Source organism: Malaclemys terrapin, chromosome 11 (genome assembly GCF_027887155.1).
Source record: "Malaclemys terrapin pileata isolate rMalTer1 chromosome 11, rMalTer1.hap1, whole genome shotgun sequence".
Lineage (NCBI taxonomy): Eukaryota > Metazoa > Chordata > Testudines > Emydidae > Malaclemys > Malaclemys terrapin.
The window spans coordinates 49,310,164-49,326,245 of record NC_071515.1 but is presented as its reverse complement, the minus strand read 5'-3'; the positions used below and the strand labels follow the sequence as shown (position 1 = coordinate 49,326,245).

The 16,082-nt window shown below is 42.9% G+C and overlaps 1 protein-coding gene across 1 annotated transcript in view; it reads right to left on the bottom strand.

Annotated features, from left to right (window-relative positions):
- CCDC148 (coiled-coil domain containing 148) overlaps window positions 1-16,082 on the bottom strand; it is a 130,123-nt gene extending 114,041 nt beyond the window's left edge. Inside the window, exons 1-2 of the mRNA XM_054043310.1 lie at window positions 16,003-16,082; window positions 13,758-13,813 (exon numbers count right to left, since the gene is read on the bottom strand). Of these exons, the coding sequence (XP_053899285.1) occupies window positions 13,758-13,764 (7 nt within the window). The 5' untranslated portion in view covers window positions 13,765-13,813; window positions 16,003-16,082. The remainder of the gene's footprint in view (window positions 1-13,757; window positions 13,814-16,002) is intronic.

Here is a 16,082-nt window from a genome sequence, read left to right as displayed (position 1 = left end):
CACTATATCATAGCCAATGCTCATTACTCCTGTTATTAAAACACTGACAGTGTGTCAGAAGTATAAGGTTTCAACAGCCTTCATTCCTTTGAAAGAGGACTATCAGAGCAAACTTGAGGGAGAAGAATTTATATAAAAGCAATTTAGCTGGCCTGTTTTCAGTATTTTTGCTATTGTTCCAGATATATGATTAGGTAAGAGCTTATTCCCTCCCAGCCTGGCTGTTCATCTATCCTACAATGAAGTTATAAGCTTCTGTTTGATCTCAATCTCTTTCAATGGAAATTATTCTAATATTACAAATTCAACATTATGACTTCTCTAAAGCATTAAGGAAGAAAATATGATGGGGTTGAGAAAGAGCAAGCCCTTGTTTAAGCCTCTATTTTGTCTTCAATAACTAGAAAATGTAGCAAGACAAATGATGAAAGAAATAAAAATTAAATGGATTTCTGTTTTAAATTTGATACATCTGAAACTTTCCTCCACTATGAGAGTCCCTATGAACACAAATTCGGCTTCAAGGATCTGTTGAAACTTCAATACAGCCTCAAAGGTGGAAGCCTTGATGCACCTTAGAAACCAAAATTACAAAGGGTGAATAAAGGAAAGACATTGAACAGAAGTCTTCCATACACAGAAAATTATGTGCTCTGAAGTATTGCCAAGTCAGCCACATCTACACTTTTTAGTAAACTATAAAAATTACTAATCCTAAATTCCTGTTCATGTTGATAATTGTAATGTTTTATTACTATTACTTCATATATGACTTTTCATTCAGATTACTTATTACAGATATTTGTTAATTACAATACTATTCTGAGTCTTCATGTGGAAAAGGTTTAATTGTATACAAAGTTCAGGCCTGACCCCAAATTCTTTCTTTAGATAAACTCCCAATGACTAAAATGGCCTGACTGAAAAGAGTGCAGGATTATGTCCCCTATTCAACAAAGCAATTAAGCACATGCTTAACACACACATCTATATCCCACTGAAGTCAACAGAATTTAAGCACACCTAAACATTTTCTGAACTGGGATGTATATACCCTGCAGGACCCATTCTACTCCAACTGAGATCAATGGAAGTTTTACAAGTGACTTCGATGGGAGCAAGATTGGGCCCTTATTTTGGGTAAATTGTTATAAGCACTTCTTGGGTGGCTGAAGGCTACATAACCCATGTGGGTCATTGAATGCATGAGAGTTTTGCCATTGACTTTAATGGGAGTAGGATTTCACCTACTGAATTCAATGGAACAAATATTGGCAGAATCAGCCTTTAATTTGTTAGTTTCTATCTTGGTTCAAGTGTCCATCAGGAGACCAAAAATTCCTTTTTTCAAGAAAAGGAATATTAAGAGTCATTTTCAGGATATACTATTCAAAAAGGTGATCTCAGAAACTGAATTAAAAAAATAAAAATAAGGTCAAATGAATAGTTTCCTTTTAATACAAAACCAGTAATGTACAGTTATATTGTAATATTGAAAGTGTTAATACAAAATACAATAAGAGTAAATTTTTAATAAAAATTAATAGCATATCAAGCAGTGGCATTGTAGTGTGTATCTGCACTGTCTGGGTGGTTAAAGGCTGTGTAATTCACACTGGCTTGTGTCACTGACGACAGTATATTATAAACTTGTCTACTCTCCACCAGTGCTACCACTATTGCAAATTGCTTACCATACAAAACTAAAAATACCAGATGTCACTAGAGGTTTGTCTACCCTTAAGGTTCCCAATGGAGCACCACTAGGAACTTATCTGATTATTTTTTGACTGTAGACACAGTCTATATGCATGTGTTGTTTTAAAAAAAGTTTCTTCCTGGTGTTCAGGAAGCCTCTTGTCTTCAGTGCTGTTTCTTTCAGAAAAAAGAAGAACAGGAGTACTTGTGGCACCTTGACTAACAAATTAGATGGTTTACTGAACTTTTGGTCTGATTGTTCAGGTTTAAGGACCCGTTAATTACTTTACCATTGCATGTTGCGATTCAGAAGATTAGGATATGAATGTATAATTGTGGCAGTTCTCGGATAATTATATTGAGAAAACAAATGATGGATTAAGAAGGGAAATCAGAATAAATATGAGGAAAGTGGGGAAGAACCATTTCTGGATGTAAGGCTGGGAGTAAAAAGAGAACGAAATACATATTATCCTTAATCACAGTCATTCCCGTCTGTCAATTCAACTAGCTACCTGAGAACATCCATTCACAGTATTTCTCTTCACAAGTGCTACCAACAGTCTCAGACACATCCTCCTCTTCACAGAGAGGAACATACTATTACAAATAGATAGTTTTATGCTCTAGTATTAAAACATTTATGGAAAATTCCCCTTTTCTCAATATCATGCAAATGTGCAGTCTTTAAACAAACAAACAAAAGATGTATTTGTAGAAATAGTCAGATATCAGAAATCACATCTTCCAAAACAGCAGCAGTCTTTGTTGTCTCTGGTCATCTCATTATTTCTTTGTTAAATGAAATTTAATCTAAAGTAGGAAGATCAAGATCAGTAACATTTAAATATGAAGCTGGTTGGATTTATGGGATACTTTGTCCACAATACAAACAAAAATGAGCTCATATCCTTCGTTTCAGCATATTGTAATGTCAATATGGTTGCCCTTTAATTTTTTGAGTATTTTTGAAATATCACATCTGAAATAAATGAATCTAAAGTCAACACCATGAGAATTAACAAATAAGGCAAAAACAAACAAGATTATTGGTTTAAAAAGAGCTGAAAGGGGACATGAAAAAGCAGGAACTGAAGTCACCTATGTCTGCCAAGCTATTTTCAATCACACGATTCAGCTGGTGCTTTGTTTTTCTAAAAAAAACAAATGCCCTATACAGCCAATTTCTGCTGACCAAATGCATCCATTTAGAAGTTAGCCAGCAGCAGACAGTATGCCTGTCAGTCTCAAAGGCTCAGCAGAGAGAAAGTACTGCTCTCAGTGCAGACATTTCCTATAAGTTCCTCATACACATTTTGAGTGAAATCTTGGCCCCTTAATGTACGTCTACACTGCCATAAAAGACTGCTGCTGGTCCAGGTCAGCTGACTTGGGCTCGTGAGGTTCAGGGCTAAAAATTGCAGTATAGGCTTAGGCTGGAGCCCATGCTCTCGAGACCAACCACCATCGCAGGGTTTCAGGGCCAGGGCTCCAGCCCAAGCCTGAGCATCTACACTGCAATTTTAGCCCCACAATCCCAAGTCAATTGACCCAGGCTTTGAGACTCAGTGCCATGTGTTTTTTTACTGCAGTGTAGATGAACCCTTAGAAGTCAATGGCAAAACTCCCATTGACTTTAATAGGGTCAGGATTTCATACCTAGATTTTAGGATTCAGCACATTAAAAAGTTGTAGTATTTTAACAATAACTTTTTAAATAAAAAAAAAGAAATTTTCCTTTTCTCCTCGCCCTAAATATTTCTCTGTAAAATGTAAAAGATTAGTAAGTTACAAATAGAACATACTTCAAGTTGTGCAGTTAAGGAACAGCCACACTTCAAGTGGTAAGGTTCCTTCAACGAAGAGCCTGAGTTATACGTCAGACACTTACAATTGCTTGATTAAAAAAACAACAACAAAAAACACCCAAACACACAAAACCCCACAACACTAAAGTTGTAGATAAACTGACCTATAGATTTACTCAGATAATAGATCTGCTTGCTCACCAACCCACATAAAAACCAGCTTTACCATATGACAATACTGAACAGCTATCACTCTATTGCACCAGCATCCATCCGATTAAATCTGCATCACTCATTTAGTACAATAGAAATAAAGTCATTGTAATAGGACACTGCCATAGAACCAATGCTTGATGCATTAAAAACAGACATCTTGGCTTTGCCTGGATATTTATTTTTGATAAACATAAAATAAAACCAAGGCATTTATCTGCCAGCTGGAAACCACTTTCTTATGCCAGTGTTCCCTTGTGATGTTTTCAGTGTTGTTGTAGCAGTATTGATTCCAGGCTGGGAGAGAGACAAGGTGGACCAGGACCTGAAAAAGAGTTTGTGTAGCTCGAAAGCTGGTCTCTTACAGAAGTTGGTCCAATATGAGCTATTACCTCACCCACCTTGTCTAATATTTTATTTTAATATTTGCTTTTATATCCAGGGTTGCTGGAACAATTTCTATAGTGGGGGTTCTGATGATGGAAACCATGTATTTAGTGTTTGTCATTACTACTTCAAGCCAGAGGGTACGGGAGCACCCCCAGCACTCCAAGTTCCAGCAGCACTGCTTAAATCTCATCTGTTGCAGCCCCACATTTTGGGTCAAAATGTCTCTGCCATCCCTTCAAAACTCATTATCTAGTCACCTCTTTTGACTATAAAGCATTCAATCCACAAGAGCAAAGAACAGAAATAACAGTGCAAATAAGCATAGAGGAAGTAATTGAAATTTGCTTGGGGTTTCCTATTTTAAGAACATTAATGAAACATGGTCAAGGTCCAAAACTTGACCTGCCTTGTAACTGTTAAGATTAAATGAGGAAATCTTCCAGTTTCCAAATATTTAGATTATTAATATCTACCTTTCTGTTAAGAAGAAATAAAACCACCATTTTGTATGACCAACAACATGTGTTTTGTCCTCCCTTTGTATAAGTAAGCATCTTCCCAAAGCTCTGACTGACACATAGCACAGTAACTTTAACGTCTACAAAATCATCATATCAAGCAATTAAAGTAACTCAGAACAAAACATCAGTCAAACAGAAAAGGCCAAAATTGGTAAGGAAGAAACAGGCTCACAGAAATGTAGGGCTGGAAGGGACCTGAAGATGTCATCTAGTCATTTTAGTGCATCCTTCCATGCTGAGGCAAGACCAAGTATACCTAGACCACATGCCTGACAGGTATTGGTCTCTCTAGCCTGTTCTTAAACCTCACTGGGTTACCTAATTCCAGTGCTGAACATTCTTATAGTTAGAAAGTTTTTCCTAATACCTAACCTAAATCTCCCTTGCTGCATATTAAGCTGACTGCTAATCCGACCTTCAGTGGACATGGAGAACAACTGATCACACTCCTCTTTATAGCAGTTCTTAACACATTTGAAGACTGTTCTCAGATCCCCTAGGCTTTCTTTTCTCAAGATTAAACATGCTCAAAGTCTTCCCTCATAGATCATGTTTTCTAAATCGTTTATCATTCCTGCTGCTCTCCTCTGGTCTTTCTCCAATTTATCCACATCTTACCTAAAGTGAAACAAAATACTATAGCTAAGGCTGCAGCACTACCAAGTGTGACACCCTGGCACCACAATATTTATCACTGTCATATAATGAGGATATGTTTTGTACAACGTATGCCTTGTGAGGTATCACTCAAAGTCTTGATCTTCTACACCAGGGGTGGGCAAACTTTTTGGGCCGAGGGCCACATCTGGGTGGGGAAATTGTATGCAGGGCCAGGGCAGGGGGTTGGGGTGCGGGAAGGGTGCGAGGTGCAGGCAAGGGGCTCAGGGCAAGGGTTTGGGGTGCACAGGGGTGCAGGAGGGAGCTCAGGGCAGGGGGCTGGGATGCAGGAGGGGTACAAGGTGCAGGTAGGGGGCTTAGGGCAGGGAGTTGGGGGGCGGGATGCAGGAAGGGTTCGGGCTCCGGCCCGGTGCCGCTTACCTAAAGTGGCTCTGGGGTGGCAGCGGCATGCACCGGGCCAGGGCAGGCTCCCTGCATACCTGCCCTGGCCCCAGCCCCGCGCCACTCCAGGAAGCACTGCGGCCCCTGGGGGAGAGGGGCCGGAGGGCTTCACATGCGCTGCTCTTGCCATGCCTCCAGGTGCCTCCCACCGAAGCTCCCACTGGTCACGGTTCCCCGTTCCCAGCCAATGGGAGCTGCGGGGGGATGTGCCTGGAGCCAAAGGCAACGCACGGAGCCCTCTGCCCCCCTGCCGGGGCCGCAGGGAAGTGGTGTCGGCTGCTTCTGAGAGCGGTGCCAGGCCGGATCTGGCCCACGGGCCATAGTTTGCTCACCCCTGTTCTAGACAGTAATATCTCATTGGATTGTATGTGCTATCGTCGTATGTGAAGTTAGGCTATGTATGTGTTACTGAAACATGATGTGAGGTTGAAAACACTCACAAGCATCCTTTTAGGTACAACAGTAAAAAGGCCAAACAATGTAAATAGCTTACTGAGGAAATGCACACAAGCACAAGGATTACCCCAGGAACTTTGTACAACAGAAACCTCTCAGATACAGCACTACACAATAGGAACTGTTTGACCCAGGTCACAGCAAAAGAGTTTTCCAGCAAGTGGGAAGTAGATCTAAAAAGGGGACTATGACATCATGATGGGACCTCACTCTCCCTACAACACACCTGGCAACACCTGAGGGGCAAGGACTGAACTGTGGGAAGTGATGGTCCCAGGCTAGAGGAATTTTTAACTTGTGTATGAAAACCTGGGAAAGCCAAGGCAACTTGTGCTTTAAGAATCTGCCAGCCTGTTTATCACTCAGGGTGAGAATTTGCTAATTCATATCCTACATATCTAGTATGTTAAGCTCAGTTTGCAGTTTTGTTTATTTACTAAGGAATCTGCTTTGATCTGTTTGCTATCCTTAAAAATCTTTTTTATTTGGTCTAAAACTAGTGGGGCAGAAAGCTGTTGCATATCTCTCACCACACTGAGGGAGGGGACAAATTTTATAAACGTATGCTGTTCAGTTCCCTGTACAGCACAAGATGGCATAATTTCAGGTTTACACTCTAGAGGGGAGTGTGTGCCTTAGCTGAATCTTCCCATGCAGAGCTGAAGCTCCAGCTGGGTGTGTCCCTATCTGTGTGTAGGCTGGTGAAAGAGCAAGCTTGGAGAGCTTGGCAATTTATCACAGCGTGGAGCCCAGGCTAGTGGGTCAGGCCGGCTCAGTGGTATCCCAGTTCCAAGTGGCACCCTGGGGGGGAACCTGTCACACCAAGTACAACAGAATATTTACCTCCCATTGTGACGGGTTGGATCACAGAAACCCCCTTGGGAGCTGCCACCCGACGTGCAAAGACACCCCTGCTTCTGTTTTCCCTGCCAGCTCAGGACTCCAGCTCCCTGTCTTGTTGAGCCAGACACTCCCGTCTGCCCCAACACAGACCCAGGGTCTGAATCACTTGCCCCAAAGCTGCAAGTTTACCTGAAAACAGCTCACAGAAGTGTGCTTGTCTTTAGCACTCAGATGCCCAACTCCCAATGGGGTCTAAACCCACATAAATCTGTTTTACCCTGTATAAAGCTTATACAGGGTAAACTCATAAATTATTCGCCCTCTATAACACTGGTAGAGACCTATGCAGTTGTTTGCTCCCCCAGGTATTAATACATACTCTGAGTTAATTACTAAGTAGAAAGTGATTTTATTAAATACAGAAAGTAGGATTTAAGTGGTTCCAAGTAGTAACAGACAGAACAAAGTAAGTCACCAAGCAAAATAAAATAAAATGCGCAAATCTATGTCTAATCAAACTGAATACAGATAATCTCACCCTCAGAGATGCTTCAGTAAGCTTTTTCTCAGACTGGACACCTTCCAGGCCTGGGCACAATTCTTTCCCCTGGTACAGCTCTTGTTCCAGCTTAGGTGATAGCTAGGGGATTCTTCATGATGGCTCCTCCCTCTTTGTTCTGTTCCACCCCTTTATATATCTTTTGCATAAGGCAGGAATCCTTTGTCCCTCTGGGTTTCCACCCCCCCCACCGGAAAAGCACCAGGTTAAAGATGGATTCCAGTTCAGGTGACATGATCACATGTCACTGCAAGACTTCATTATCCACTTGCCAGTACACACATATACAGGAAGACTCACAGATAAACACAGCCATCTGCAGACAATGGTCCTTGTTAATGGGAGTCATCAAGATTCCAAACCATCATTAATGGCCCACACTTTACATAATTAAAATAGGCCCTCAGAGTTATGTTTTATATTTCTAGTTTTAGATACAAGAGTGGTACATTTCTACAAATAGGATGATCACACTCAGTAGATTATGAGCTTTGTAATGATACCTTACAAGAGACCTTTTGCACGACGCATATCCCAGTTGCATTATATTCACTTATTATCAAATCTTTATAAAACTACCCCCTTACATTATATTCACTTATTATGTTTTTATAAAACCATATAGACTGCACAACATCACACCCATGTCTTATAGGATGCCCCAGTAATAAATACGCCCAGAATAATATTAGCCCTTTTCTCTTAACTGCATCACATTGCTGGCTCATATTCAATTTCTGATCCACTATAACCCCCAGATCCTTTTCAGTAGTACTACGGCCTAATCAGTGAATTCCCCATTTTGTACAATATTTGTGCATTCAGTGGCGGATTACTGAATGGGCTGACGGGGCCTGTGCCCAGGGGCCCAGTCAATTTGGGGGCCACACAGGAGCAGATGGAACTCTAGTCCCACCCTCTGCTCCTCCTTTCCCCCTCCTTCCCTCTCCCCGAGGCCCTGCCTCCAGCCAACCAGAACCCTGTGGAAGGGTGGTGAGCAATATCCCCTGTCCCCAGGCAGAGCTGGCTGAGCACTGCTCGCCCAAGCCCAACACTGAGCTGGGCCAAGGCCCTCCCCACCATGCTGGACCAAGGGGCCCCCCCGCCTGGCATGGCACTCAACCAAGGCCCCCCCCCCATCTAGCACTGGAACGAGCCCCTCTCCTATCCCGCCCCCCGCAGCATGAAGCTCGCCAAAACCCCTTCTCCCTTTCCCCCTCACCAGTCTGGGGCTGGTCTGAGTCCCATCTCCCTTTCCCCCCCTTGCCAGCCTGGGGCTAGCGTGAGCCATTCGCCAAAGCCCCCTTCCTCCCCTGCCCAGGGCTGGCCTGAGCCCCACCACTCACCCCTGACAGCTCCTTTTTTGGCAAAACTAGGCATTTGTCCCATTTGCTCTTGCCAATTGGTGATCAGTTGGAAAGAAAAAATGGGACAAATGCCTAGTTTTGCCAAAAAAAGAGTCAGGACGTCTGGGGCCAAAATAGGATATATGGTTACCCTAGGACAGGGGTCCCCAGACTTTTTCAGTTATGCCCTCCCCCTTACCCAGTCCGTGCCTCCTCTGTCCCTGGAGCTAGGGCTAGGGCCCGGAGTGGGGCTGGGGCCTACAGTCAAGGACTGAGTGGAGGTGCAGCCAAGAGCAGAGCCACAGCTAGGGCTGGGGGGCATAGCTGGGAGTAGGGCTGTGCCCTAATGTGCATCCCCAAATGTTCCTCCATGCCCCCCTAGGGCAGTGCACCCACAGTTTGGGGACTAGTGCCCTAGGCTTTGGTAAGAGCTGCCCAGGGAGCCCAGGCAGCTGTAGGGAGCCACAGACCCTGCATCTGCCTTGGGCAGGCAGCTGGTGTGCCTAAGAGCAGCCTCTGGCCTGTGTCCCTGTCCCCCAGGGTGTCTAGGGCTCCCCACTGTGGCCCAGGCTCCCATAGCTGGGAAGGATATGGGGGCCCCAAATATTCTGTGCCCCAATGTTCTTAATCCACCGCTGTGTGCATTTGATTATTCCTTCCTAAACGTAAGGCTTTGACCTGGTCTTCACTGAATTTCATCTTGCTGAATTCAGACCAATTCTCCAGTTTGTCAAGGTCCTTTTGAATTCTAGTCCTGTCCTCCAAAGTGCTAGCAACCCCCCCAGCTTGGTGTAATCCCCACATTTTATGAACTACTCTCCACCCCCATTATCCAAGTAATTAATGAAAATAGTGACTAATAGCAGACCCAGGACCCATCTAGATGTGTCCTCCCAGTTTAGTGCAACCATTGACAGTCTTTCAAATAGTTATGTACCTACAACATCTAGGCCACATTTCCCTAGTTTGCTTTTGAGAAGGTCATGTAGGACTGTGTCAAACGCCTTACCAAAAAACAAAATTCCCAAGCTCTTTCACATCTATTGCTTCCCTGCCCCCCCAATCCACTAGGCCAGTAACCCTGATAAAAAAAGGAAATTAGGTTGGTGTGACCGTAAATGCTGACTCCGTGGGTGCTCCGGGAAGGGTGGAATGGGGCAGGGCTGTGGGCTTGAGCACCCCACAGTACATTGGAAAGTCAGTGCTGTGGGTGTGACATGTTTTTTTTCTTGAGAAATCCATATAGAGCTATTCCGTGTAGCCCTATTATTCTTCAGATGCTTACAAACTGAATTTAATAATTTATTCTGATATCTTTCTAGGTATCAAAGTTAGGCTGAATTACCTGGGTCCTCTTTACTCCCCTTTTAAAATATGGTTACTATGCTTGCCCTGTCTGTATATTTAAGGTTTGTCTAAATTGAGGGATCCATCCTCCAAAGTCCTGATCACTCTGGCCCCCCTCTAGCAAAGCACTAACCCTCATGCTTAACTTTAAGTGCATGTAGCCACAAGTTAAAGTGTTTTGCTGTGTAGGCACCAGAGTGCTCAGCACTGTCCAAGATCAAGTATGGATGATGAAGTATATTCTTAGGCCTTGGCTACACTTACCAGCTAGTTCGACGGCTGGAAATCGAAGTTCTGGGTTCGACTTATCGCGTCTAGTCTGGACGCGATAAGTCGAACCCGGAAGTGCTTGCCGTCGACTGCGGTACTCCAGCTCGGCGAGAGGAGTACCGCGGAGTCGACGGGGGAGCCTGCCTGCCGAGTGTGGACCAAGGTAAGTTCGAACTAAGGTACTTCGACTTCAGCTACGTTATTCACGTAGCTGAAGTTGCGTACCTTAGTTCGAATTAGGGGGGTAGTGTAGACCAAGCCTTAGAGTTATACTGAACATAATGGAAGAGACAGTTCCCTCCCCACGTACTTTAGTCTAGACAGACCAAACAATACCTTACATACACTTAATGAAATAGATTACCAGGAATTGGATTTCTACAGTAATAGTGCTGTTATTAAAAAGTGTTTAATGCTAATCCACCATATAAGAACTTCACAGAAGAAGTGGGTTTTCAGTAGGGGTTTGCAAGAAAGGGTGATTGGTTGGCACATCAGGAAAAGGAGAGAGTTCTAGGTGTAAAAGCAGCATGGAAGAAAGCATCAAGATGAAAGAGAAGGATACAGAGGAAGCTAATATGCAGGAGCTTCAAGTGAGAAGGAAAGAAGAGCAGAGAAGTAACCTAGAATGAGGTTACATACAGTTTGAAAGAGAGGAGAAGTGGCATTATCCTGCAAAGGTGCTTAAGTAGCTTGATCTTTTCAAGAAGGGGAAGGAACATTAAGCACTATGTGGAGCATAATTTTACTACATCTCATAGGATCAGGATGTAGTTAAGTCACCTTGCTCAGCAGCTTTGCAGAACTGCATTGTCTATGGTATACAAACTAGTTCTGTAATTCACCACTGGCACAGTGGAAGTATTAGTATAGCCAGGGCTCAGGTGTTTTTACCACCACACCAACTAACCCCGCTCAAAGGGCCAGAATAGAAAACTACCATTGACTGCCCAGGACTTTGGATCAGACATAGAATTTGCTATCAAAAATTGGTTCAGTATTAAAAAACCTAGGAGAATGCCAAAAAGATTAGTATATTTATTAATATTTACCTGCATGAAGCAATTTATTTACATGAGAAAACAGTTAAATTACTGCAGGTTAACTGCAATATTTTTAAAATAGCTATCAAAACATCCATGTATATTTTACAAATAAGCTTTTATTAAAAAACAAAATAATAAACAAGCAATTTTCATAAATATTTTAGGTAAGACCATGTTAACATTAAGGGTTTCTCAATGGCAAACAATCCTAAAGTCTATGGCTTTTTGTTTTATTAAATTAAAACCCTTTGCCACATCATAATACTTGGTGTCGTCTATGTAACATTGATAAAACATCTGAGATGGTGCATTGGTGCCACAGCTGTAAAGCCAGTGGAGACTAAAATACACAGCATTCAATAGTACATTTTGATATACGACAATTAAAGCAGCCCAGAATGAGTGATTCAGCATTTCCATCTGAAAATTGCCATTTCTGGACACGTTAGTTAAATCACTTTGTGAAGCTTCACTGGGTCCTACCTAAAGGTTACTGATCTGCTTTCATTCTCAGTGCAGTAGATCATAGAGTTATCACAGTATTTTTTTTTCAGTGTTGTGATTGATTTGTTTTTCCCTTGAGTATTTAGAACCCTTGATGAAGGCACAGTGGTAACATACGAATTATTGCTTTGTATTTTGTAGAATGGAATATGCGATTCAGGAGTGATCTTTTGTGATATGATTGGTCTTCATTCTGGTCTTCTTTATGGTGTTTAAGAGGTGAAAATTTTGTTTTTATAGTAGCTACATGGTGGCTGTTTTGAACATAGGTGTAGTTTGACTTCCATATTTGGGGAGGGCAGCTCCAGTCAGGCCAACGGGGCCACAATGGGGGGGCGGGCAAATTCCACATGTGATGGAGGCTTGCAGTTTGGGGTGGACAATGTCCCCCCATCTTCCCCACACTACACCCATGGTTTTGACGAAGGAATTCATTGCTTCTCTCTCCCTTCCTCTCTGACATAGTGGAGGAGGATGTGTGATGTACATGCTGTGGCAATCATTGCAAGATGTTTAATTTGTCAGGGCTAGTATAAAAGGGTAACAAGAAAACATTCTACAAATACATTAGAAGCAAGAGGAAGACCAAAGACAGGATAGGCCCATTACTCAATAAGGGGGAGGTGGGGAACAACAGAAAATATGGAAAGGACAGGAGTGCTAAAGGACTTTATGTAAGTTTTCACCAAAAAGTTTAGTAGCAATTGGACATCTAACAGTGAATGCCAGAGAAAATGAGATAGGATAGAAGGCTAAAATAGGGACAGAAGAAGTTACAAATTACTTAGACAAGTTAGATGTCTTAAAGTCACTAGGGCCTGATGAAATACATCTTAGAATTCTCAAGGAGCTGACTAGGGAGGTATCTGAGCCATTAGTGATTATCTTTAAGGCTACGTTTAGTCATGGGTATTTTTAGTAAAAGTCATGGACAGGTCATGGGCCATAAACAAAAATTCACAGGCCCATGACCTGTCCATGACTTTTACTAAAAATATCCACCCTGATTAAAACTTGGGCAGGGGGCCATGGGTGCTCGGGGGGAGGAGGGGTACAGGGGCACTGCAGGATGTGATCCAGGAACCCCATTGGTATGGGGGGGGCAGGCTGTGGCCCAGGACCCCTGTTGGTACTGGGGGAGGGGTGTGGGGTGGCAGGGGCTTCCTACCCATCTTTGTGTCCCTGCAGCTCCTAGACAGCAGAGGCAGGGGCTCTGCTGCTCCTGCCGCAAGCACCAGCTGCTGCAGCTCCCATTGGCTGGAAATCGCAGCCAATGGGAGCTGTTGGGGCAGGGTCTGTGGGCGTGGGCAGCATGTGGTGCCCCCCCCCCTTTCCCTGGCCCCTCTGCCACCTAGGAGCTGCAGGAGGCCATGTCAATGGAAGCCAGGGAGCCCCCACCCTGAGTTAAGTGCCTCCCCTGCATTCTTCAACCTCCTGCCCCTAGCCCTGAGCCCCCTCCCACACACCCAAACTGCTGCTGCTGGCCCAGAGGCTTCCCAGCTGGGGCAGCCCCACAGCCAGCACCAGCTGCTGCAAAAGTCAGAGGTCATGGAATCCATGACTTCCGTGATAGACTCATAGCCTTAATTATCTTTGAAAAGTCATGGAAGATGGGAGAGATTAGAGGACTGGAAAAGGGCAAATATAGTGCCAATCTATAAAAAGGGGGAATAAGGACAACCTGGGGAATTACAGACCTGTCATCTTAACTTCAGTACCAGGAAAGATGATGGAGCAATCAATTCGCAAACACCTAGAAGATAATAAGTTTTATCAGCATGGATTTGTCAAGAACAAATTGTGTCAAAGCTACCTAACAGCTTTCTTTGACAGGGTAAAAAGCCTTGTGGATGGGGGGGGGGGGGGGGGGGGGGAAGAGCAGTAGATGCGATATCTCAACTTTAGTAAGACTTTTGATATGGTCTCACATTTCCTTCTCATAAACAACCTAGGGAAATAAACCTGGATGGAGCTAGGTGGATGCATAACTGGCTGGAAAACCCCAGAGTAGTTATCAGTGGTTCACAGTCAAGCTAGAAGGGCATATCAAGTGGGGTCCCGCAGGGATCAATTCTGGGTCTGATTCTGTTCAATATCTTCATCAATGATTTAAATAATGGCATAGTGAGTACACTTAAAGTTTGTGGAGGATACCAAGCTGGGAGTGGTTGCAAGTGTCTCGGAGGATAGGATTAAAAATTTAAATGATCTCGACAAACTGGAGACATGATCTGAAGTATCTAGGATGAAATTCAATAAGGACACATGCATAGTACTCCACTTAGGAAGGCGCAATCAGTCAGACACATACAAATGAGAAATGACTGCCTAGGAAGGAGTATTGCAGAAAGATCTGGCAGTTATAGTGGATCACAAGTTAACTATGAGTCAGTGTAAGACTGTTGCAAAAAACATCCCACAAACATCATTCTGGGATGAATTAACAGGAGTTTTGTAAAGCAAGACACAAGTAGTAATTCTTCCACTCTACTCCGCACTGATTAGGCCTCAACTGGAGTATTGTGTCCAGTTCTGGGCACCACATTTCAGGAAAGATGTGGACAAACTGGAAAAAGTCCAGAGAAGAGCAACAAAAATTATTAAAGATCTAGAAAACATGATCTATGAGAGAAGAGAGTGGAAAAAAATGGGTTTGTTTAGTCTAGAGAAGAGAAGACTGTGAAAGGGGACATAACAGTTTTCAAATACATAAAAGGTTGTTACAAGGAGGAAGGAGAAAAAAAAAAAATGTTCTCCTTAACCTCTGAGGATAGGACAAGAAGCAATGGGCTTAAATTGCAGTTAAGGTGGTTTAGGTTGAACATTTGGAAAAACTTCTGAACTGTCAGGGTAGTTAAGTACTGGAACAAATTGCCTAGGGAGGTTGTGGAATCTCCATCATTGGAAATTTTTAAGAACAGGTTAGACAAACACCTGTCAGGGATGGCCTAGATAATAATTAGCCCTGCCTTGAGTGCAGGGGACTGGACTAGAAGACCTCTTGAGGTCCCTTCCAGTCCTATCATTGTTTTATGCTGTAATAAGTTTTGTTATTCCTGCTGAACTCATTTTTGTTGTTGTGTGCATAGAGCTGTCTTGTTAGTACTTTCCAAGAGGACAAATTCATTACTAATATTTTTAAGTCATCTATTTTAGATAAGATCAGAAGACAGTGAGTAGGCTAGGCAACATGCTTAAAGATCTATGATAAATGCATTTTATCACATGACTTGCTTCCCACATTATCAGCATAACAATAAACAGACCAAGATTAAAGTCATCATAGAGCAAAACATAGGTTGAAAGCTGGTTTACATATATATTATATAAATAATCCAGAAACTGAAGTCTAGCTGATTTCATAGACAGGCAACAACTCATAACAAAAGTTTGCACCCACAACACAGTCTTTACATTCACCTCACATAGGCCGGACAATAGCACAGGAAAACTTAGTAGTCAAATAATGGTATGTATTGTCTGTTTAGGACCTATAATACTGCAGTGATACATGCTACAGACATTATTTCTTTAGCAGGCACCATTTCCTTAGTAATTTACTGGGCTTTTCTGACTACTAAAGGGTTGCCCTCTAATAGGAGCATTTTTCCCAGCATACCTTTCTCAGGCTGCCCCTTTAAATATGGAAGAGTCAAGCAGCTGTAGTTCTAAAGTAGCCATTTTGTAACTAGTTGCTGCTCCTGGTCTTCCAGGTAGGAAGTATTCTTAACTCCTATTATATTTGCTCTTGCTCATGGCTAAATATATGGCCCATTCCAATATATCTATAGCTATAGACAGCCATTCTCTCACCAGATCCACTTATACAACATACAGGGACAACAGTCAGTGACTGAAAAGCAGCTGCTCACCAGGAGCCAAGTCTAATGGGAGGCACAGTGGGGAGTGAAAGCTGAAATCAAGGCTGGGATTCACACTTACCAGAAGGAAGAGGATGGATTCTTAGATGGTATCTTAGGAGACCTCCACCCACTCCTAGTTACTAGCAGAAATGGTCTGGG